The 24,385-nt window shown below is 46.1% G+C and overlaps 1 protein-coding gene and 1 pseudogene across 3 annotated transcripts in view; one reads left to right on the top strand and one right to left on the bottom strand.

The window, feature by feature from the left end:
- Positions 1 to 10,014: 10,014 nt before the first annotated feature.
- The window catches only part of TRPC4 (transient receptor potential cation channel subfamily C member 4), a 163,597-nt gene continuing 149,226 nt past the window's right edge, over positions 10,015 to 24,385 (bottom strand). For all 3 annotated transcript variants that reach the window (XM_077346251.1, XM_077346252.1, XM_077346253.1), the window contains 3 exons: positions 19,292 to 19,333; positions 13,955 to 14,044; positions 10,015 to 11,945 (listed from right to left, as the gene is read on the bottom strand). In XM_077346251.1, coding sequence (XP_077202366.1) covers positions 11,235 to 11,945; positions 13,955 to 14,044; positions 19,292 to 19,333 — 843 coding nt within the window. In that variant the 3' untranslated portion in view covers positions 10,015 to 11,234. The remainder of the gene's footprint in view (positions 11,946 to 13,954; positions 14,045 to 19,291; positions 19,334 to 24,385) is intronic.
- Positions 14,150 to 16,897, top strand: LOC143841699 (prefoldin subunit 4 pseudogene; annotated as a pseudogene).

A 24,385-nucleotide genomic window follows, 5' to 3' on the forward strand; every position in this document is an offset into this window, starting at 1 on the left:
AATGTTTTAAAATTTTATACTATTTTAGTTATCAGTTTCTTTTATGTACTTTGTTAATGCCAGATGTTTTTATGTATTTTGTAATTGTACGGTCTAGTACCGTAATAATAAAGATTTGGCTTGGATATTTGTAATCATGTGTCCGATTGTAATGGTCTTTGGCCACACACAATAAACATAGCATGTCTTAAGCATACCTGAATCTGGAGTCTTCAATGTCAGTTTCTTGGCTTTCAAGTTTTCAAGCGAGAAAATATGGCTTTGAGTTCTAACCTGTCTTTTTTAGCAGCCAAAGTTCCTTTGGGGGGGGGGGGGAGACACAAACAAGAGGAAAAGGAATGCCCCAAACTGTCCACAAGGAAAACAAAGAGGGTTATTTGTATCAGATGATGCGAAATGGGGAGGCAGGAGGATGGAATCTAAACAGGAAAACAGCTTCAGCTAGGGTGACCGGAGCCCCTCTTCTCCCCACAGTGGCATTTAAAGCCAGTTTGGGTTCTCCTTTAAATCAGGGGTGGTCAAACTGCGGCCCTCCAGATGTCCATGGACTACAGTTCCCATGAGCCCCTGCCAGCATTTTCTGGCAGGGGCTCATGGGAATTGTAGTCCATGGACATCTGGAAGGCTGCAGTCTGCCTACCCCTGTTTTAAAAGAAGAAGAATTCCCCACAGATGTTGTGTGGCTGCAGGGAATCCAACCTGACACCTCACACATTAAAAATTTGAACAGGTCATTTGGCTTCACGTGGTCAGCAGTTCCCGTCTAGCTGCAAGCCAGAGGCCCTAAAGCAGGTCCAGAACCCAAGTTGGCCGCTCCCCTTGCACGGGCCTGTGGGGCAGGGGTGGGGGTAGGGGTGGCGAGAGGCTGAGCTGCTTCCTTACCCTCCGGGAATTGTGCAGCGGGTTTGGGCCTGACTGGAAAGTGGGTCATGTTCACAACTAAACTGATCTGCTGTGCTCATGCTGCAGCCTGACGGCACATGGTAACACTCTATTGGAGGATGAACATGACTAGACATGGAAATTCGTTGAAAAAGAATCCTTCAAGCTCCATTTCTGCAAATTGGAAAACTTCAAAGAGACCCACAGCAGAGGACTAGGCGGTGGACAAGGAAAGTGGTGGAATTTGCAGAAATGGTCACGCTAATCTTTGATTAGGGAGAAGAATGACCAGGGCTTTGATTGCAAATCAGAAACGCACTGCTGGCTTTCTGTAGAAAAGGGAAAAGAATGATTTACTTGTGAAGGTAAAGAAATCTGTCATAAATTTGTAATAGTTGGTAGTATATTTAAGATTAAGCAAGCAGTGACTATATAGACCACTGTCTTCCAACATTAAAACTGGGGATGCCAGCCCCCAGGCAGGACCTGGGGATCCCCTGGAATTAGAGCTCCTCTCCAGACTAAAGAGATCAGTTCCCCTGGATTAAAGAGCTACTTTGGGGAGTCGACTTCAGAACATTATGCAACACTGAGGTCCGTCCCCGCCCCAAATCTCACCCACTCCTGGCTCTACCCCCAAATTCTCCAGGTTTTTCCTAGCCAACCCTACTTCTGGCTCCCAGCAGAATGATGAACCAGGGCTTAGGTTCCTGGTCCTTTGACTCTTCCTTGCCTTCTTTCTGCCACTTGCCATCCTCCGTCCAAGGTTGTCATTAAACACAATGATCTCCATGTCCTGTCTGCAGGATTAAAGGGGTCCTGCGCACCCCCTACTTCCCTCTGATAGCCGAGGCCCTTCTATCCAGATCTCAGCACAGGCAGCATGATCAAATTCCGGTTCCCCTCCCCCTACCGGTTTTTGTATCGGCTCCTAAACCCAACACCTACAGAAGGTACCATCTGAAGAATATAATGAGATATTATATTCTTAAAATGCATTTTTAAAAACGCTGATATTATACCCCTGTGGTGGGGGAGACAATATAATTTTTTTAAAACGCTCTGAGATTGCCAGATGTAGCAATTATAGACCCTTCAGTGGCCAAGCGGGGCTCGATTATACCAACGGCTGCTGTGTTTGAAGTGAATGCTTTCGAGTGGAAGGGTCGTTCTCTCACTCTTTGGGGCTTTTTTCACAGTATGAGTAATAAGGGGGTAACGCACTCCTCGCACTCCTCGCTCCAGGGCCGCTGCTCCGAAGGTGGAGGAGAAAAAGCAGTGCCCTTTCCTTGCCTCCCCCACAGCTGACTCACCTGAGCACCTGCGGAGCATCCAGCACCGGCCGACCCACCTGGCCACGTTGCTCTGCAGGACTGTCCTTTCGGAGGCTACCCGCATGCGATATTTCTCACTGCCGGGACAACTCATATTTCCATTCAAAATGCCTCTGGGGTTCAATTCTGCCCCCATTCCCTTTACTGTTTGTAAAAGGTAAGAGAGCGAGCAGCTGTTGGAGTCACACAGTGGTGCACTTTGGCAAAGAAACCTGGCAGAAACGCCCCTGCTGCAGATAAAAGCAGAACTTGGCTTCTTGCGCCGGCAAACTGTATTTTTCCTCCATTATCGTAAAAACGGAAAATAATTTGCAAATGCTTCGGAACATTCAAGCTGTGTGTACCGCTAATACAATACATGGATCAGGGCAATTATATTTCTATTGCGTACTTGTCCTTTGTTATATCTACTCTTGTGCATTAAGCTACATTTACTTAAAGTAGTTATTCTGAAAGCAAGAATCAGTACCCAGTAAGAAATCCATCAGGACTGGTTAAAAAAATAAATCCAAACAACAAAAGGACCCTAGAAAACGGTAAAGCAGAGATCTGCTAAAAGCTGTAGTAGCCAAATGGAACCTATAAATGCAGCCTTGCTCTGTTGATATCTCTGAGCTGGATGGTCCAGGCAACCATGATCTTCTTTGTCAGATACTGGACATTAAGCAGGACTGTATTTAGTTTGTACTTGAATAGGAGAATACTTGTCGTGGGTCTGAGGAGGAAGGTGCCAGCACTGCCAGGAAAGAGGCAGCAGGAGCTGACAAACAAGAGGAGGAAGTGCAAGCATTCCAAGACTTAGGGCCCAGAGCTTGTATAGAGCCACTTCCACCCCCAGCTCTGATCTATCCAGCTGCCTGTTTCCAGCCCTCCAGGATTATCTGCCTCATTAGAGGAGCAAAGGCGCAGGCTTAGAACAGAGCTGCAGGTTAAAAGGAAAAGCGCTTGCTATATGGCTAGACGTCAGCTACCTGCTGAAAGTGATGAGTTGTTGCAGGATTAAGTCTGAGCAGCTGGCATTTAACTATAAAATCACTTGAGGAACGCTGTGCAGTGGGATGTAGACTATAAGCTGGCACTGCCTTGTCTGAATCCTGAAAGCTTTGGCTTCTAGGACTGTCCAGCTTGCCTGACCTCTGGGATCCTGAACCTTGCACTGAAATGAGATTGTATCTTGTCTCCTCCTTTGGCTTTGGTTGTTTGGAAGAATGATGACGGCTGCTGCAAATAGATATTCATGCTGGGCCAGACTATTACACCACCGAGGAAAACCAAGGTTCCTATGTAGGGGCAGGCAATGGAAACTACCTCTGAACATCCCATGTCTTGCAAACCCCAGGTGGTTGCTGTACATCAGTTGTGATTCGGTGTTAAAAAGAGCTGCCGCGTGCCCTGATCTGGATGGCTCAGGATAGTCCAGGCTCTTCAGATCTCAAAAGCAAAGCAAAGTCACCTCTGCTTAATACTTGGATGGGAGACCAACAACAAAGTCTACGATTGTTATGTAGTGGAATGCAGTGGCAACTCACAGAAAACACACCTGCAATCCCTGTGCAGTGTACACTTGACTTTTCTTTACACATGTGTTGACTAAGGCTACATTCACCATTATCTAGGGCACTGCCTCTCCCACGAGGTCCCCCCAAGAGTGTTATGGCCTAGCAACCTGAATCTGCTTAGGGTCCCTGGACCCAAAGAAATAAAAGTAGCCTCAACCAGGGTCTTTGGGGTCTTGGCCCGGTGGAATGGCATCAGAGCTCTGAGAGGCCTCAAGTTCTTCCGCAGATCTTGCAACAAAAAACTATTCTCTCAGGCCTTTGGTCGAGGTGGGTAGGGGCCCTCAAAACTGCTGGCCTCCCTACTCAGTCAGAACACCACGGGAGTGATGAAGCAGGGGGGTTTCTTGAAGGATTTATACATTTAATGTTTTCCAGTATTTTATGAATTTGGAATGGTTTTGATTAGCAAGCTGCCCTGAGCCTTTGGGGAAGGGTGGCATAAAAACAAAATTATTAATAATGATGATGATTTAGAATAAGAGTTGGTTCTTATACCCCACTTTTCTCTACCCGAAGGAGGCTCAAAGCGGCTCACAATCGCCTTCCCTTCTTCTCCGCACAACAGACACCCTGTTGGGGCTGAGAGAGCTCAGAGAGAACTACTCCACAAGAACAGCTGTAGCAGGACTGTGACTGGCCCAAGGTCAACCAGCGGGCTGCATGGGGAGGAGTGGGGGAATCCAGATTAGAGGCCGCCACACTTCATCACAGCTGAGAGGGTGACTTACGCCCCAGATTAATCCTTGGATCAGGTCCTGGCCCTGTTTGCAAAGTGAACGTGTGTTGGCTGTTTCTCACAAAGAAATGCACAGGTGGGATGCAGGAGTGCCCACTGCGACGGGAACAGGGCTGCTGGATGGCGAACGAAGCATGAGCAGGCAGTGTGATGCAGCGGTAAAAAAGGCAAATGCCATTCTGGGCTGTATCAACAGGGGCATCACATCAAAATCACAAGATGTCATAGTCCCATTGTATACGGCACTGGTCAGACCACACCTGGAGTACTGTGTGCAGTTCTGGAGGCCTCACTTCAAGAAGGACGTAGATAAAATTGAAAGGATACAGAGGAGAGCGACGAAGATGATCTGGGGCCAAGGGACCAAGCCCTATGAAGATAGGTTGAGGGACTTGGGAATGTTCTATCTGGAGAAAAGGAGGTTGAGAGGGGACATGATAGCCCTCTTAAGTATTTGAAAGGTTGTCACTTGGAGGAGGGCAGGATGCTGTTTCTGTCGGCTGCAGTAATCGGTTTAAACTTCAAGTACAACGATATAGGCTGGATATCAGGAAAAAAATTTTCACAGTCAGAGTAGTTCAGCGGTGGAATAGGCTGCCTAAGTGAGCTCCCCCTCACTGGCAGGTGGTGAGCTCCCCCTCACTGGCAGTCTTCAAGCAAAGGTTGGATACACACTTTTCTTGGATGCTTTAGGATGCTTAGGGCTGATCCTGCGTTGAGCAGGGGGTTGGACTAGATGGCCTGCATGGCCCCTTCCAACTCTATGATTCTATGATTCTAATTTTAACAGAAAAACCATTTTCTGATTGTTCAAATTCTTTAATTTGTAGTAAGCACTTGCAGCATATGCATGAGCCACACATATAGTTTCCTACCGGTAAAGTGGTTTCACCTGCCTCCTTATTCTGTTCCCTCTTTGTTACCAACTCTCCAATGTTATGACTTCTCCATGCTAATCTAAAGCCATTTTCACAGCCCGGAATGTCACTAATCAAATGCCAATGTTTCTGCAGTATTTTGTTGATATCTGAGGCAAAATAATAAAAATCAAACACACAGGTGAACTTCATGTTTTCTCTACGTTGGCCATATTGAAGCAGCTCCTCCCTTCCCTTCCAATTAGCTCTGGTCCTTGCCTTAGAAATCACTCCTTCAGGATATCCACGTTGTTTTAGTGCTCTTGATAATGCCTCAGACGCTTCCTCATATAATGCATCGTTAGTGTTTATTCTCTTGTGTCTTAGAAATTGCCCACAGGGCAGATTCCTTTTTAGATGTGAGGGGTGGAAACTCTTATAATGAAGCAGTGTGTTCCTATCTGTAGATTTCCTATATGAGGCTGTGACAAGTTTACCTTGGGGATCAAAAGTAACCAAAGTGTCTAAAAAGGCTAATTGAGAAGAACTGTGTTGACCTGTAAATTTGATTGAAGGGTGCAGGCTATTACACCACTCAATAAATTGCATCACAGTTTCGCCATCTAGATAAATGATGAAACTATCATCAAGGAATCTGGTGTAAAAAAATATATCTGATTTGAATGGGTTAAGATTCTCATTCAGAAGCCATTTGTTTTCAAAATCTAGCATGAACAAAGTAGACATGGACGGTGCTACTGGAGACCCCATCGATACCCCCTGTACCTGTAAATATAATTCTCTATCAAACTCAAAATAATTATGTTCCAAAATTAAATCCTATAAATCCAATAGGAAATGAGTTGGTGGTCTCAGTTCCTGCCCCTGATCCAGTGCATTCTGTACTACCACTCTGGCTTCCTAGTCTACAGGGATGTTTGTATAAAGTGAAGTCACATCCATAGATAATAAGACTGCCCCTTTCAGAATGATTAATTTATGAATTAAATTAATAAAGTGTGTGGTATCTTTAAGCAGGGTCTCACAATTTGAAAAAGTCTGTTGAATATAAAAATCCACAAATTTAGCAAGAGGTTCAAGAAACGATCCACATTGTGATACAATTGGTCATCCCTTAGGAGGGCGATCTGGTTTATGAATTTTGGCAATATATATAAGTGAGGTATTCTGGGATACTTATTCTCCAAAAACATAGCTTCATTTTTACTATTGTAACCCAGGTCTCTGACCTTCATGAATTACAATTCTTATAATTCACATGACCATGTTGATACAATCATAACTCACAGGTTTGTAATAAGATCTATCACTCAGTTGTCTCATCACCTCGTTTTTATAATCAGACCAATTCATAACAACAATGCCACCCCCTTTATCAGCTGGCTTGATAATAATATTAGGGTCTGACTTTAACAGCTTAAGCACCTCAAATTCCTCTCGAGATAAATTAAATGGGACAGTTCTCCTTTTACATTTTAATTTTTCTAAGTCCCTAAGGACAACTTTTTCAAATGTGGTAATAGTTGGAACATCTATTATGGGGGTAAATGTAGATTTAGTTCTAAACGAAGTAGCCTGTCTTATGGGAGGGGAATGTGCAAAAAGATGTTTTAGCTTTAACAATCTTGTTACTTTGAACAAGTCCACCCTGGTATGGAAAGCATTGTACTTTGGTACTGGCACAAAAGATAAACCTTTGTTCAATGATTAAAAGCATCAGATCAATAGAGCATTTGGTCAGAATTGCTGCCCATTTTTGTTTGAACTCATCATTGTCAGTGAAAAGAGTAGGGTTCTTTTGTATCCTAAGTCCCCTAGGGATTCTGTCCTTCTTTAGATATTCATTAAGATACACTGCATGTAAATGAGTCTGAAGCGTATATCTAGAAACCGTTTTGGTTGGTCCTTAAGAAATTATCAATATATAAAATGTATTGTGCCAATTGCCTTGGAAAGGTTCTGCTTTTCTCAAAATTTGTCATAAACCAAAGTTCGTAGGCTGGTTCATGGCCGGCATTACTTTCGATGCATGTGTTCCAGGAGGGCCAGAAGATGGTAAAAGGCTGTCTGGGCCACAGACACCCCTTGAGGTGGGCTACAACGTCTGGTGGGTTCAAGGTGGGCTACGACGTCTGGATAAAAACTCCAATTAAAAAACAATCTTCCTTGCCCCCTGGCCTCAACTGTAGACCTGCCAGAAGAGTTCTGCAGGCCCTGCAGAATGTCGAAAGTTCCCGCAGGGCTCGCAGCTTCTCTGGGAGCTCATTCCACCAGGTTGGGGCCAGGACTGAAAAGGCTGTGGTCCTGGCCGAGGCCAGGCTGCCTCCTTTCCGTGTGGTTTGGATTCACTTCAGTTTCTTATGCCTCATCCAGCTTTAGACAGCTATGTGGAATGTAAGTGGCCTCACCAGGCGTGGAGGAAAAGCATCGACATACTGAAGACATCACGTTTCTTCTGAAGTTCTCTCTGTGGCCTCAGACAGAGAAGGACACAGGAAGTTTCCTCATATACTGAATCAGACCCTTGATCTATTGAGGTCAGTAGTGCCTCCTCAGATTGGCAGGAGCTCCCATACAGGCTTGTGCGATTCGGCTGCTTTGGATAGGCTGCCTAAGGAGGTGGTGAGCTCCCCCTCACTGGCAGTCTTCAAGCAAAGGCTGGATACACACTTTTCTTGGATGCTTTAGGATGCTTAGGGCTAATCCTGCGTTGAGCAGGGGGTTGGACTAGATGGCCTCTATGGCCCCTTCCAACTCTATGGTTCTATGATTCTATGATTCTATGATTCGGGTGGGGGCAGGTAGGGTTAAGCTGCAGCTGACTTGGGGGGTCCACTAGTGTTCACTGCTGGCTACTGTCTAACTCCGTGGAGTGACCCTGGAACCCCTAGATCAGGGGTAGTCAAACTGCGGCCCTCCAGATGTCCATGGACTACAATTCCCAGAGGCCCCTGCCAGCGAATGCTGGCAGGGGCTTCTGGGAATTGTAGTTCATGGACATCTGGAGGGCCGCAGTTTGACTACCCCTGCCCTAGATACTAACCAGGGCTGACCTTGCTTAGTTTCTGAGATCCAATGAAATCAAGGTAGCCGAAGCCAAGGGTAGTCAACCTGTGGTACTCCAGATGTTCATGTACAATTCCCATGAGTGCTGGCAGGGGCTCATGGGAATTGTAGTCCATGAACATCAGCAGGATGTTCTATCTTTCTGTCTGTCTGTTATCTTTCTAGACTGCCCCTATTGCATTAGGCGTCTTAGGGTGGTTCACAACATTTATGTATAGATCGTGCGGTTAAAATCAGAAAACAAAATAATTAGCAAAACCATCTCAATGACCTTAGCTGCTAGCCATTTCTTATTGGCTTAGTTGGCCTGGGAGGTCTCTGTTCTTCTTGCCTTGAGGGAGGTGGCAGGAGGGAAGGCTGTTAGAGCAGCTATTATTGCAGCCGTAGCAGCCACAGCAAGGCTGCTGCAGCAGGGGAGGGCCATGGGTATTTTGTTGTCAATTTATCCAGAATAGCCTCAACCGTAAGCCTGGCAGAAGAGCTCCATCTTGCGGGCCCTACACAACCGTGCTAGTTCCATAAAGGCCCTGATGTTCCCTGGGAGCTCATTCCACCAGGCAGGGGCCAAAGCTGAGAAAGCCCTGGTAGAGGCCAGTTGGATTCTCTGGGGCCAGGGACTGCCAGACAATTCACTGCTGCTGTGGCTCCTCAGGGGACATATTCAGGGGCTGCCTGAGAAAGCGGGGTTCAGGACGGGGAGGCATTTCAGCCCATTTAAATTACATCTCTTCATTGTTCCTTACCTAGCTTCTCCCAGATATCCAACAAAACTGTTGATTTCCCTCTTTTTAGGGATCTGGAGTCTGCTTTCTAACCTGTTCCATCTGGAGCAAAGAAACTTCAAAAAGAGGAGAGACCAGGAAGGGGGGGGGGTCTAAAAAATGTCGGAATGTCACTCTGAAGATGCTCCGAGGCAGACACAGTAGGCAGACGCAGGTTGGCCAAGCAGGAGGGGCAGCAGTCATGGTCGCCACACGTGATGACCCGGAAGACCGGCACGGCTGCTGTGAGGACCCTGTATCCGACCTCCATCCCGCTGGCTTCAGCCTTTCCTTTCCCACAACTTCTCATGCTCTGAAACAACACCAGTGACTCCCATTTTGCTCTACAGGGAAAAGCAGCAGCTATCCTATGCTGTTTCAAGATCCAAAACAACCAACCTGAAGCCCTTCTAATCACAGACCACTATGGCCATCAGAGGGTTGCCAGCTTGTGTGGAAACACCCCTGGATAATCTGTGGGTGGAGCCTGAGAGCAGGGTTTGGGAAAGGAAGGGTTTCAGTGGGGTAAAATCCCATAGAGCAGGAAGGCCAGCAGGGGCTCATGGTAATTGTAGACTGTGGACATCTGGGGAGCCACAGTCTGGCCACCCCAAAGCAGCCATTTTCTCCAGGCGAATGGATCTCTTGTCACCAGGAGGCTGGCAACCCTTGAATTGGACCCACGCTTCCCTGGGAGGTACAGCCCTCCCCCTGACTGTCCTGACACATAGTGGCCCTTATGAAGACTGTGTGTTGTGTGAATCAGCCCTTTTTAAAGAACAGAACACCAGGCGCTGATGAGAAAGAAACAAGATTTAATTTCAAAAAAATTGTTTTTGGCTGACAATAAAACACTCATTTACATATGAAAATACTCTCAGATTAATAGGACTCTACATTGGAAAGCCAACATATTTATTGTACAAACTGTCAGAGAGGAGGGCCCCCCCCCCCTCCAATCAACGGGTCCATTCATCCAGGTTAGTCTTTCGAGGGTTTCTCATGATTGTCATTGTGTGAGGGAACCTCCAGAGGAGTCTTTCTCCAGGGTGTGGCAGGATGAACCGAAGAAGACCTCTGGAACCGCCACAGCCAAAGCGAACAGGGATTCTTCCCAATATATAAAGTGCAAAGATTGAGTCAGGCTTGTCAATACTCACCTGGCAGAGCAGATCTGCAAAATGTGATTTCTCTCTCCCACCCCACCCCCTTTTTGGGCCACAAATGTCTCTCAGAGGACTGTGTGGGCAGGAAGCAGGTGAGAGAACGTTTTGGTAAACAAATAACTCCCACAGACGCATTTGAAAGGCCAGATTTACCCACATTTTGGCAGAAAACAAGAGCGCGATGGCTCTGGAAGCCAAGAAGCCACTGCATTCTCCCCGCTCTAGGGAAAATCTGGGCGTTTCAAAGGGAGCGGATTCTATTTCAGCATTCTCATCGGTGGAAATGGTCGTAGCAAATGAGGCAAACCCTGCTCAATAAAAAAAAAATACTTGTAAATTACAAGAATTAGCAGTTTCTAATAAATTAAATGGTCATTGGTTTCCGATTGTATTTATAGTAATAAAACGCTAGTGAGTTAAAAATCCTTGACCGAAAGTGCTGGCAGTCCTTGTGCCCACCCTTGTCCTTAGGGGCCCTAGAAGAGGTTCCTCAAGGGGCTCCTACGCCTTAGTCAAGCTATTTTGGTTTGCATAGAAAAAGACTGACCAGAGGCATCAAACTATCACAGGAGAAGAAATTGCATTTCTTTCAAATTGAAAAGAAGGAAAAAGAGCTATCAAGATTCTGTTGGGGTTATTGCGACAGTACAAGAATACAAGAGGCTTCTGTTGACTTGAAAAAAGGTCAAAGAAATGGTGGCTGCAAAGCGGGCTACAAAACAGTGAGGGGCCTTCTCCTGCCATCCCTCCGTGGAGTGAAAGGGGAAGCTCTTCCTGCATTTTCCGTGTTAACAGAGCATTCTGCAGCCTCTCGCCGTGGGCATCGTTCCGTGGCCTCCCTACAGGCCCCCATCACAACCTTGTCGTGATATAATTGTCCTGCACGACCGTCTCTTGTGTGTCCTTACTGAAGTCCAACTCCTTGTCCAGCAGCTCCTTTGGCGTGAGCTGCTCAGAGTCCTGCCTCGCGTGCTTCTTTGTGTCCTTGGAGGAAGGCCCCTCACCGGGCTCTGGATCCAAAGTCTTGTTCTTAGCCTGCTTCTTGGGAGCAGCCGTGTGCTGGCCGGGAGGGCTGTGGATGTTCAACTCACAGTCCACCTCCAGTCCTTCCTCCTCCGCCTTCTCAGCTTTCTCCAGCTGCTCTTCCATTTGTTGGCGGTCGACTTCTTCAGAAATGGAGTAGATCTGGTTGGCCCTTTGCTCAGCAGAGACGGTTTTGGATGGTTTATGAAAGAACCCAAACTTCTTTGCGTCGGCCACAAAGTTCACCTTCTTTTGCTTGTCCTGGGCAGACGCGGGTGCCATCAGGGCCGAGCCATTGCTCAGGAGGTGTCCTTCGGAGACCCGTGCGGCAGCCCTCGGGTGAATCATGGTTGTGATGTCAAAAAGGCTCAAGTTCCTCCGCTTCGCTTTGGCCTGTCCTTCGGCCCCTTCTCCTTCCTCGATCTCCGGTAAAGGCTCCTCGTCTTTGCCTGTTTTTGCAGACGGCACGTTGGGAAGTTTGGTTCCTTTGAGCAAGCCGAGGACTTCAAAGCGAAAACTGGAAATATCTTGTTTTAGCTCCTAAACGCAAGCAGAAAAACAGGCGGCTTTTAAAGGACAGAGGACACAGCAGGAAACGCTGAGTACTAAACAGCCTGAAGGTTTGCAGCTGCTGAGTTACAAAGGGTATTAAGAGAACACTGTAGTTGTGTTTGTTTGTGCGTGGGAAACACAGGGCGACAACTCTCCTGAATGGCGAGTTGAAGGCACAGGTCCAAGAGTTACCTCACTGGCCACTCCTTTCCCCAGCCCATGTTATGAAATGCTGCTCTGCCCTGCTCCCACTGTGCAGAAGTCCTCTCCCGCTGTGTGGCATATGGCAATCTGGGTGGGCCGGTTCCAGGATTTGGGGGGCCCTGAGCAGAGAGTGCCTAAGGCTCCCCTGTGCCCACTACTAGGTTCTCCCCCATGCTCCCTCTACCTGCACATCCATTCCCAGCCTACTCGCAAGATCTTCCACCACCTAGCCACAGGTGCGCCCTCTCCTCTCTGTGGCTGACTGGGGGGTGCAGCTAGGAGCGCCATGGCCAGGCCACCAGGAACACAGATGCCTTGTGGACCACCCCCAAGGCTTTCTCCAGCAGTGAGAAGCAGCCCGTGCAGTTGAGAGCACAGGTGATAAAGCACTCAAGAGCAGATGGCGGACAGGAGAGGTGTGAGTAGGGGGAGGAGAGGCATAAGAGGAAATGTGTAAGGAGTGAGCAGCGGTGGGCCCCACCAGGCCCCCTGGCAGCTGCCCCAACTCAGGCTATGCTGATGCTGGCCCTGCCTGGCCCTGCCAGGAGCACTGGATGACCAACCCAGTGGGGGGCTGTTGTGTTGGCAGCCAGTTGCCCAAGGAAGGCAGTCAGTTCTGCCAGGCTCATCTCATCTGCCTTGTCTCTGTCTACAGTCAAGCACAAGGAAAAGTCATGTGGCGGGAAGTGTTGAGGAAGCAGGGATTTAATTCCAACAGGATGTTCCGGTTCTCCTCTGGCCAGAGAGAACAGCCCAAAGAGAAGTCACGGCTTACAATGAAAGAACAGCATTCAAAGAGGAAATTCAATTTGCCAGCTCTTGGAAGAACAGTAGAAAGAATATAGAGCGGATGCAGAGGTCTCCGCTGGCTTGTCCCCATTTGGGAAAAGCCAAATCATGTCTGTCAAATGGGGGAGGGAGGGGGAATCAGAAACCTCCCCATCAATTGGTCTATCCACTAAGGGGTCTGGGAGCAGCGCCCTCCTGGCATGAGGGCCAGGGTCCAGCATCTCCATGCTTTGCTACTCTCTCAAGTGGTAATTTCCTGGGTTGCAAACCCCTATGTGGGCAGAGGCCAGTGGGGGGATGAGATATAGGCAAAGGCTGCGACTTGCTCCTCCCACCAATACACCCCCCCCCACACACACACCCCAAAGCTGCACAGGTACAATTCATTTGAGTGTGTTCTCGAATCTCAAGAAATTCTTCTGCATTCTCATTTTCATTGCTTGTGTCGCTATTGCAGCTTTTCCCCAACTTCTGACTGAGGAGGCACCCCTGAAATATTTTTCAGGCTTTGAGGAACCCCAGAAATGGTGGCATGCCTCTTCAGAGAAGTGGGTGCAGAACTAAGATGTGGGACCCAGCCAGCCCAAAAATTGCTCATTGACCATTTCCATTGTGGAGAAAGAGACGAGGCCTGTAGAGTGGGCTCCAGTGATGTCTAGTGATGTCAGCAGCCATCCAAACTTCTGGGAAAGGCTGCATGACCTGAGGAGCTCTGGGAACCCTGGTTAGGAATCCCTGCCCTATTACTTCATTTTTTCCCCTTTTCCGCATGTGCTTTGCTCCCTCTAGTGGTCAATTCAATATTACACTGCTGTCTGTTCTGCATATCTCCCAACAGGTCTAAAATCTAGGTTTTTATGTGGAAATGGGGGGGGGGGGAATCACATGGGAAAGGAAAACAACAATGAAGCCACAGGGACAGGTGAGCAAAGAAAATCGGAAGAGCCCAAGCAGGCTTGAAGCTGATGCGAGGTTCCAAATCCCTCTGAGCTAAAACCAGGCACCTTAAAATTCTCCTCCGTCAGGCCCTCTTCTGTTTTAGCATCTCTTATCATCGCTGCCACGTATCTCTTCACCAGGTTTTTCATGACCTCCTGAAAGAGACAAACTGTTGTGTGAGTATTCTCTAGCCATGCGGACTGGGGCTTGATGAGCCAGGACTGCATTCCCTGCCATTCTATACTCTAGCCACAAGAGAAATGAGAAGAGATGAACACAGCAAAACACTAAGTAGGCCCACAGGCCATCTGTGGTCAAGATGGGAACCGGGTTCAGCAGCACTTGGACTGCTGAGTGGCTAGAGCAGGGGGGAGGGGGACACTTAGCAGAAGGATGGACAAAGGGACCCCAACTTTTGTCTTTCTGTATTTTACCATCATGAAAATTTCCAGTCCACTTATTTTTCAAGACCCTGGTTTTTCCCCCCGCACGGGGAGGGGGTGAATTCTGACTGTCTTTTAGTAGTGGCATTTGCTAACCAGAAATGGTCTGCTTGAGGTAGCCTGGATAAGCCTAGGCATGCCGGGGTCCTGCCATCATTTTGAGGCTGACCTGACTCCCAGCATCCTTTGCCCTGAGGTTATGGGGGCACACTGCTCTTCTCATCCTTCTGCCCCTCCTGCCTTCTCAGATGACAGGATATGCCTGTTGGAGTGTTCTCTCTTTCATATTTGAACTGAGCTCTGGCTGCTTTGTCTTTCCCATCTGGAAGGGAGGCAGCGTGAACCTGACACCCATATCCACTGCTGTGAGACTGCCTTGGTTCCTTTCACTCCCTCTGTATGTGAGCTATACAACCCTGATACCTTCAATGTGCATTATTATTTATATGTACAGTGTACAAGGTGGATTTGAAGCCCAAATAATGTTAGAAAAAGTGTCCTTTTTAGAGGGATAATTCAGAGTGACGTAAAATCTGCAGGAGATTTCAGCATTCCACAGGGCCAACGAGATGGGAGGTGTATGGCTGAGGCCATGGTAGGGTCCCGGAGTTAGCATCGATGGATCCCTTAACATCAATTAGATCAAGACCCTCACTCCCAATGAAAGAGAGTTCTTGGCCCCAGTCAGGCAGTGGGAAAGGTGGGGGGGGAGGGTGTTAGAACTCTGTAAAAGGTAAAGGTAAAGGTATCCCCTGTGCAAGCACTGAGTCATGTCTGACCCTTGGGGAGACGCCCTCTAGCGTTTTCATGGCAGACTCAATACGGGGTGGTTTGCCAGTGCCTTCCCCAGTCATGACCGTTTACCCCCCCAGCAAGCTGGGTACTCATTTTACCGACCTCGGAAGGATGGAAGGCTGAGTCAACCTTGAGCCAGCTGCTGGGATCGAACTCCCAGCCTCTTGGGCAAAGCTTTCAGACAGCTGCCTTACCACTCTGCGCCACAAGAGGCTCTTATAGAACTCTGTAGCACCATCTTTTAATGTTAATGTCAATGTTTATTGAGTTATTTTAAGGAGTTTTAGGGATTGGACTGGTTTTATTGTTTTATTGTAAACTGCCACGAATCCAAATGGAGTGCGGCAGCATATAAATACGAAAATAAATAAAATGGGAAATCCCATGAAAAGGAGTTCCATCTGCACAAGGGACAAGCAAAATCAAACACGGATGCCATGAATGCTAGTGTGAAAGGTGCAAAACAGAGTTCAAGTCCCGGGGCACCTTTAAGACCAACCATGTTTTATTTGAAGTATCAGCTGTTGTGTGTATGTGCAGCTCTTCAGAAGTGAAAGGTAGTCTGTGCAAGAAAATGAATAAGTAAAAGAAAGAAAACTGAACCCTGGCCAAGCAATGCGGAATTGAGTGGGATCTACGGTGGCCACTGTGCAGAAAGCAGTCGCAGAAGCGGTCAACGTCACATTTGGAGGTCAACAGAAAATCAACACATTGGCAAGAAACACCAGTGGAATTACAGAACTGAAAGACGGAATAGAGGATAAAAAGTAACAGCCCCAGAACCTGGAAGATGCCTGTGATGCTGTAATGATGTCAGATGATCATAGAATCATAGAATCATAGAGTTGGAAGGGGCCATACAGGCCATCTAGTCCAACCCCTTGCTCAATGCAGGACCAGCCCAAAGCATCCTAAAGCATCCAAGAAAAGTGTGTATCCAACCTGTGCTTGAAGACTTCCAGTGAGGGGGAGCTCACCACCTCCTTAGGCAGCCTATTCCACTGCTGAACTACTCTGTCCTTCCCTCCATTTCCTGAACATCTCCCTTTTCTTTCTTAGTTCCTCTTGAAGTTCTCTGTTCATCCAAATAGGCTTCTTGGAGCTTCTGCAGTGTTTTCGTCTTTCTGGGATAGTCATTGATTGAGCATGCAATAGCTCTTGTTTGCGTATCGCCCACCCTTCACATGCTCCCTTCCCTTCCAGCATTCTCGTCCATGGTATGACACTCATCATGTCTCTGACTTTATTAAAGTTTGCCCTACGAAAATCCAACATCCGCGTCTGGCTACAAGCTTCCTTGGCTCCCCATCTCAAAAGGAATTCTATGAGGACATGGTCACTTCCCCCTAGGGTCCCCACCTCATTCACCTCATCCACCAACTCTTGCCTGTTGGTCAGGATTAAGTCCAGTATGGCTGAACCTCTTGTGGGTTCATCTACCATTTGATAAATGAAATTGTCAGCCAGGCAGGTCAGAAAGTTGCATGACTGAGGACGCTTTGCAGAGTTTGTTTCCCAGCACACATCTGGAAAATTGAAGTCGCCCAGGATGGTTCGCTGCTGATCCCCTATCAAATTGGAGAGGTCTTCATTAGCCACCCCCAAGATGAAACACAAGAAATGTTGGAGGAAGCAAAGAAAAACTTGAAGGGAGAGACTGGAGCTTTGGAGTCATGCACAGAATCCATCCAGAGAGTATTATCAGACCTCAATGTCCAGGTCTATGCAAAGTTTGGCAACAATATAAATCTTGAGACAGAAGATAATTAAATACCCTAAAAATAGCATCTGGTTTCTTTCCTTTTGTACTAATCGTTCCCCTGTTGCAATAATATTTCAAGAGGCTCCACCTATTTTTTTCGAAGGAAATTACATTTGGTTGTCCATTCCACATAGCTAATGGACTGATTTTATCTTGCTGACGTATAATTATTTATGTTAAGACAATAAATCCAAATACTGCTGGGGCATCATCATAAAAAAAGAGAGAATTGAATGGAATCTGTCTCCTGTGCACTCTAAATTTTCTCATGACTTTTGGGCCTGGAGCATCAACACACACCAAGCTCTAGGGACGAACCATACTTTAGCTCCCTATTTTAAATGGAGCGGAGGGGCCAAATTCGTACAGAGTTGCTCTACAACAGTTCCAATGGCAAGTACATTTACACAGCCAGCCAAATCCACATGGGGCCACATTTGTGAGGAGGTGACACCTAGTCTCACACAGGTTAGGTGCAAATGCATCGCTTGTAGGGGGGGGGGAGAAGCATTTGCACGCTACTAAATTGCAGAAGCAAGCCTAAAATCACCTTCCCACACAGGACAAGGGCAGCAAATGGAAGTTTCTCGGATTGAAATTCTGTTGGGAACCTGGATGGCCGGGAGAATTGGAACTGGAAAGGTAAGGGCAAGCAGCCAGCGGCTCAGGGCCGAGGAAGGTCTCCTCTGGTATGTTCTGGAACAGAAGACGAAACATTTCTAGCAAGTAGGAGGGCTGGAAAGAGAAGAAAGAGGACTTCCTTTGGTTTGGGGCAGAAGAGAGTGGAAGACCTTGGTACCAAGACAGAAGGAGCAATACATGCCTCTTCAAGAAGATACAAGTTCTGGATGCAATGGAATGCAGAACCAGGACATAAAGACAGAAAGTGCACTGCAGTGATTTAAAGATGATGTTGCCCATATCTTCAGTAGTGCAATTTGAAGCAGAGTTACTCCAGTCTAAACCGTCCTAAATCAATTTGCTTAGACTTTCCCTCCAGCCACCGGGGAGAGGGGGTGGTCCTCCTTCCTGCCCCATCTCTCTTCTGCCTCAGGATTTTGAAGGACTGTCCCGTGGTCTCCCTTTTCTCCACCCCTTTCCGCCTTCTTCTTTTCTCCTTCTCCTCCTCCTCACAGGGGAGAAGTGCGATTGTTGCTGTGTTCCCTTTGCCCCACTCATGTCTGTAATGGATTTCCGTTGCATTTTTTGTTGTCTGCTGCTGTGTAAGAGGTTTCCACATCAAAAACTTGTAAAAAGAGATTTTGTCTGTTCCTGGCCACCACCTCTGGATTTCAGCTGGGGCAAATTGCCTGGGTTTGATGACTAAAACAGGCTGAACTCCTGAGACATGTCCCTTCATTCAGGAATAAACTGGAATAAATCCCCAGTTGTTTGTAATTAAAAAAAAAGACAAACATCTGTTTTTCACTACCTGAATTTCATTTCAAGAAGCCTAAACTGGCTATCTGCACAGGCTTTTGATGGTAACAAAGGCCAAAAGGTTCTGATTCCCAGGGGGAGTGAACTCCTCCTTGAGGACTTGTAGCTTGGGCAGCTGGGACTCACTGGTGGTCTTTAAGCAGCAGCTGGACAAATATTCTTCATGGATGCTTTAGGCTGATCCTGCATTGACCAGGAGGTTGGACTAGATGGCCTCCATGGACCCTTATACATCTAGGATTCTAGGATTCCCAGTTCATGAGAATCAAGAAGGTTGAGGGACAAAAATGTATATTAAAATATTATTTCACAGAATTCAGTGTAATACAAAAAGTACACCAATAATATGAATGACTATGACCTGATGCATTTTGATCAAAAGTATCTTCATCAGAGATGAAGTTAAAAATCAGATACAAGTATACAGCTAGCTTCTGACTTCACACACAGGGAGACACACCATTTTATCTACTCACTTCCAGGGGAGACCAAGAATAGCAAAGTACAGGCCCAGGAAAACACAAAGGCATTCTCCTTAAATACAGTGTCCGTCCGCCCCCCCCCTCCCCCCCGAAGAAAGAATGTGCATAATTATATCACATTTTTGTGAGTTTGATTTACATGTGTGTGATCCATATGGAAATGAAATATTCCCTTTTGTGTGTTTTTTTAAATTGTTATCTTACACTGAATTCTGTGAAATAAATTGTGTGCGTGCGTGCGTGTGTGTATGTGTACATTTTTGTTCCTCATCCTTCTTGATTCTCAACTGTTTTTCAGGTTGTTTTGGTTTTTTTGCTTTCCCTTTTCTTTGTTGTTTGTTGCATTCCACATCCCCAGGTTGAACTAAACTGTGAGTTCTATTTGACTACAACATTCAAACAGGCATTAATTCGTATTTTCAAATCCCTGGCAACAGCTTGCACATATAGTGACTTTATATCTATACCTGGACTGCTTACCTGATATTGGTGGTGTCTCCTCAAATTATCAGCTGCACGCCTCTGAAAAAAAGAACCAATAATACGAATTAGCTGGAATTATGCTTAAAATTATAGCCAAACGACACCAAAAAAAATCTAATCTGATGACCACTATATATTATTAACAGATTTTGGACTAAAAATCTCTTATTTTGCAAGATCTTTAAATTGACATTACAGATAAAGAATTGCTTTTTCTGCATAAGGAAATTAAGAAATGGCCATTGAACATATATATATCTAAGATATATATACTCAACATATATATGTATATAGTGAAGATACTGTATAGATGGTGTTTAACTCTAGATAGAATGGCCAAGATTGTCTCCAAGGGGTGTTGCAGATGTAATAGTAAAAATGGCTCACTTCTTCACTTTGATGCTCCTGTCCAGTAGTAAAGGTATTCTGGAGAGAAGTGTTTAAAAGATCAGAAGAAATATTTATAGTGAAATTGTCATGTGACCCTAAATGCGCTTTATTAGGCACAGTCCCCAGAAGCTGGAAACCAGAGAAGATGAAACCTCTGAGAAATATTCTAGTCACTGCTAGATAAACTCTTTCACAAAACTGGGAAGAAAGAGAAGCCTCTTTATTTAAATTTGGGTTTGCAAAGCATGGTTTGCCTTGCTAATGAGCAAGATGGCCACAATTTCAATATGGCGGGGCCAGACAGAGGAGAACACAAGACAAATCTGTAAACATATTTGGTAACCGACCATTACTGCCTATAATAAAATTAAGCCAGATGGAGACATGGGGGAAGAATTCCTGAGATCTATTTAAAAATGGACTTGAACTCTTCTGAAGTATATTTATGGTTAGGATCTATTTATCATGTATTTTGTGTCATGAATAGATTCAAGTAGGTAGCCGTGTTGGTCTGAAGTAGCAGAACAAATGTTGAGTCCCACGGCACCTTTAAGACTAACGAAGTTTTATTCGAGTTGTACGCTTTCATGAGCATTAACTCTTCCTCAGACAAGGAAATGGAAATCAGCACAGGCGACACATATAAGTAGAGCACTAATCCTGGATTAGTACATAGCATGTTCACGAAGGTCATAAGGTCATCTTTCATTTTTATTCAACTCTGGGCGAAAAGAACATAAGGGAATAAAAATGTCACGGTCAAAGATTAATGGACTGATCCCTTCCTAATTGTGGAGCCTGGGAGTAATAAAAACAGAATCTGTCACTATGTGTTGTGTATATTAGGAAGTATTCTTGATAATGGTGCTCTAGTTGACTCTGTAATAAAGGAAAAAATCTATAGCAGATCAGCAGAATTGGCCACCAGTGAAAAATTACCCATCTGGATTCAATTTGATGTGACCTTTATGGATGTCCTGCCCAATTTTGCCCATAGCAGTTCTCTTGGAACAGCATCAAAAGCAGATTTAAAACCGATAAAAGAAATATAAAGGGAGGTTGATTTCTTAGAGGAATACTTAGCTATTAGGTGATCTACCAGCATACAGTGATCCAAGGTAGCGTGTCCTTCTATGAAAACTCCTTGTTGCTCTGCTATAACATTCAAGCATGTCCTTTTTGAATGTGAACTGTATAATAACATATTTGCAAGAGCACTGGCATCAGTGCTTGCAGAATGTCCCAGAGGTCTGAGGGAACAACACCTCAAATTAATACTCTCAGATACAAATAAGGAGCTAAGGAGGAAGAGCTGGTCCAATCCTATATATGAATGGTTGACATATATTGGTTCTCTATATATTGAATGACATATATTGGACCCTATATGACAGGGGTAGTCAAACTGTGGCCCTCCAGATGTCTGTGGACTACAATTCCCAGGAGCCTCTGCCAGCAAATGCTGGCAGGGGCTCCTGGGAATTGTAGTCCACAGACATCTGGAGGGCCGCAGTTTGACTACCCCTGCTATATGACATATACTGGATCCCTATTTATATGCATTTGTCTTACTCATGCAACTTTTTACCTGCCTCATAACTGATTGATTTTACATGTACATTTTACATATTAACATTTTACATTTTACTTTATTTTAAATTATTTTATATTTTACATTTCTTTATTGGATGGTCTATGACTGTAAATAAACAGACTGACTGACTGATATGGCCTTTAGTTAAATAAATAAATAAATAAAAAAAATATGACTAATAAATTTGCCTCTGAAGACCGTAAATCTGTACATAGGGCATAAGGTGAAAGGTGGTCCCTAAGGTATGTGGGGCCCAGACTGCATCGGGCCTCGAAGGTAAAAACCAAAACCTTGAACTGGATCTGGGCAGCAACGGGAAGCCAGTGCAGCTGCCTCAGCACAGGCTGGATAAGGGCCCTCCAAGGTGTTCCGTAGCAGCCGCATTCTGCACCATTCTGTAACTTCTGGATCAGGCCCAAGGGTAGGCTCGTGTAGAGCAAGTTACAGAAATCTATTCTGGAGGTGACTGTCGCATGGATCACTGTGGCCAAGTGTTCAGGGGACAGATAGGGCGCTAGTAGCCCAGCCTGGCGAAGATGGAAAAAAGCCTGGCTGGCTACTTTTTTTACCTACATTGTTAACGAGATATCAAAGGTCACACCCAGATTCCTGGCCTGGGGCATTGTGACTAGTTGTGTCCCTACCAGGGTGGGGAGGCGCGCTTCCTGAACTGCCCCATATCACCCAACCAGAGGACCTCCGTCTTGGAGGGGTTGAGTTTCAGGCGACTCTGCTCAAGCCACCCCAGCCACGGCTTCCAAACATCTGGCAAATGGTTCCGGGGGAGAGTCTGGGTGGCCATCCATCAGTAGGTACAGCTGGGTGTCATCCACATATTGATGACAACCCAAGCCGTAACTCCGCACCAGTTGGGCTAGAGGGCACATATATATATTCATGGAAAGATGTGAACAGCATTATGTCAAAGAAACCCCTTTGTCAAGTTTTGCATATCAGTTCACAAGAAGTCCCAGCCTCTGCTGACAGTTGTCCTTTCTTTGTGCAGAAATGGGAAGGGGTTTGATGAGCAGGTGCTGTGAATAAATTAGCTCTGCCCTTATATAAATAGAGGCAATTCTTGAAAATCAATCAAGTTATAAATAAAAGGAATGTGGATCAGAAACTCCCCAGTGGGCTGGTGGGCAGACAGCTGGCGCACATGTTGTGATGTGCTCAAGAGTCCTGAACAGAAGAGTTAGGAGTCTGAATCTGCCCAGTTTAGAAGTCCAGGCTAGTTAGGAGCAACTTCAGTTCAGGCTCAGCTTGTAGTTCTTTTACCCATGGCAAGTTGCCATTTTGCTAATACTAGTAACAATAAGCCTTCCAGGCTCGCCTCCTCCGCACCCTACGGAGGAAAAAACTGCCCTGAACAGCTTCATGGCACCGCAGGGTAGCCCAGGCAGTTTCGTCCGTGTAAGATTTGCCTGCAGGACACTCCATGTCCATCTTATTTTGCTATGACTGCCTAACACAGATTCTCTTTTGACATCCGAGTAATGTTGGAGTCCTCATTCCTGAATACACCCCCCAGAGGGCATTAGGCTCAGCCAGATGGCAGGGTGGTTTAAAACGCTAATAGATAGATAGATAGATGGATGGATGGATGGATGGATGGATGGATGGATGGATGGATGGATGGATGGATGGATGGATGGATGGATAGATGGATAGATGGATAGATGGATAGATGGATAGATAGATAGATAGATAGATACATACATACATACATACATACATACATACATACATACATACATACATACATACATACATACATACATACATACATACATACATACATACTGGTGATGCCTGGCCCTCAAGAGGTATGTTTGGCCTCAAGCAGGGCCAGGACCGTTTTGGTCGTGGCCCCCACCTGGTGGAATGAGCTCCTGGAAGAACTGCTCCGTTTCAAAGGGCCTGCAAGTTAGAGCTTTCCCGCCAGGCATTTGGCCCAATAACCAGTAACATCCTCTGTTGAATCTCCCCTGAAAACGAGGAACGCTTATTGGCCACTGCTAGACACGGTTGGTGATGGAATTTTAAAGAAATGTTTTAACTGGTTTTATTGGTTTAAATTAATGTGGTAACTATATTAAAGTTTTAACCTTATGTAATTTGCTATTATGTTGTTGACTTAGAATCATAGAATCATAGAATAATAGAGTTGGAAGGGACCTCCTGGGTCATCTAGTCCAACCCCCTGCACTATGCAGGACACTCACATCCCAATCACTCATCCACTGTCACCTGCCACCCCCTTTGCCCTCACAGTATCAGCCTCTCTGTCAGATGACTATCCAGCCTATGTTTAAAAATCTCCAAAGATGGAGAACCCACCACCTCCCGAGGAAGCCTGTTCCACTGAGAAACCACTCTAACTGTCAGAAACTTCTTCCGGATGTTTAGATGGAATTTCTTTTGAATTAATGTCATCCCATTCGTTCTGGTGGGAGATATATAAGATATTTCTGTGATAAAAAACCTTCATCTGAAATGGTTTGGGAGGAGAATGAGCTGGAACGTTAGGTTTTTTCAGGCTGGCAAAACAGAGAACACAAGGACTGCCACAGGCAAGACTGACTCGTAAGCCCTTTTTACCAGCTGAGGAAAGGGGGGAAGGTTGCCAGGCCCCCGTTGTGAGTGGAAGTTCCCTCCCGCTCCCCACCAATCACCTGGCCAGTGTCCTCACCTCTACTGGCAGCACTGGAGCACAGCTCAATGTCACGCCCATCTTTGCTGGTGTCATGGCAACATAATTCCCAGGACACACAGGAAGTGACACCATCACTTCGCTGGCGACATGAGGGGCTCTGGTATTTGGGCAAAGATTCTGTGGCAAAAATGTCTTCAATCACAGAGATATGCCCAAACACCAGAGTGTCACCGCATAGCTGGTCACAGATTGTCACTTCTGTCGCTACATTGATGGTGATTCAGCTTAGATACTGGGCTAGGCCTCCCTGCTGTTAGTAAGCCAGTTGCCAGGGTGTAGCTAGCAACCCTGGAAGAGATGGGGTGTTCTTGCTTGGTGCTGAGCTCCCAGGAAGGATGAAGTCATGTGATTGGGACTAAGCAGGATGTTACCGTTGGCTTAGGGCAGGGGT

The sequence above is a fragment of the Paroedura picta genome, chromosome 7, assembly GCF_049243985.1.
Source record: "Paroedura picta isolate Pp20150507F chromosome 7, Ppicta_v3.0, whole genome shotgun sequence".
NCBI lineage: Eukaryota > Metazoa > Chordata > Lepidosauria > Squamata > Gekkonidae > Paroedura > Paroedura picta.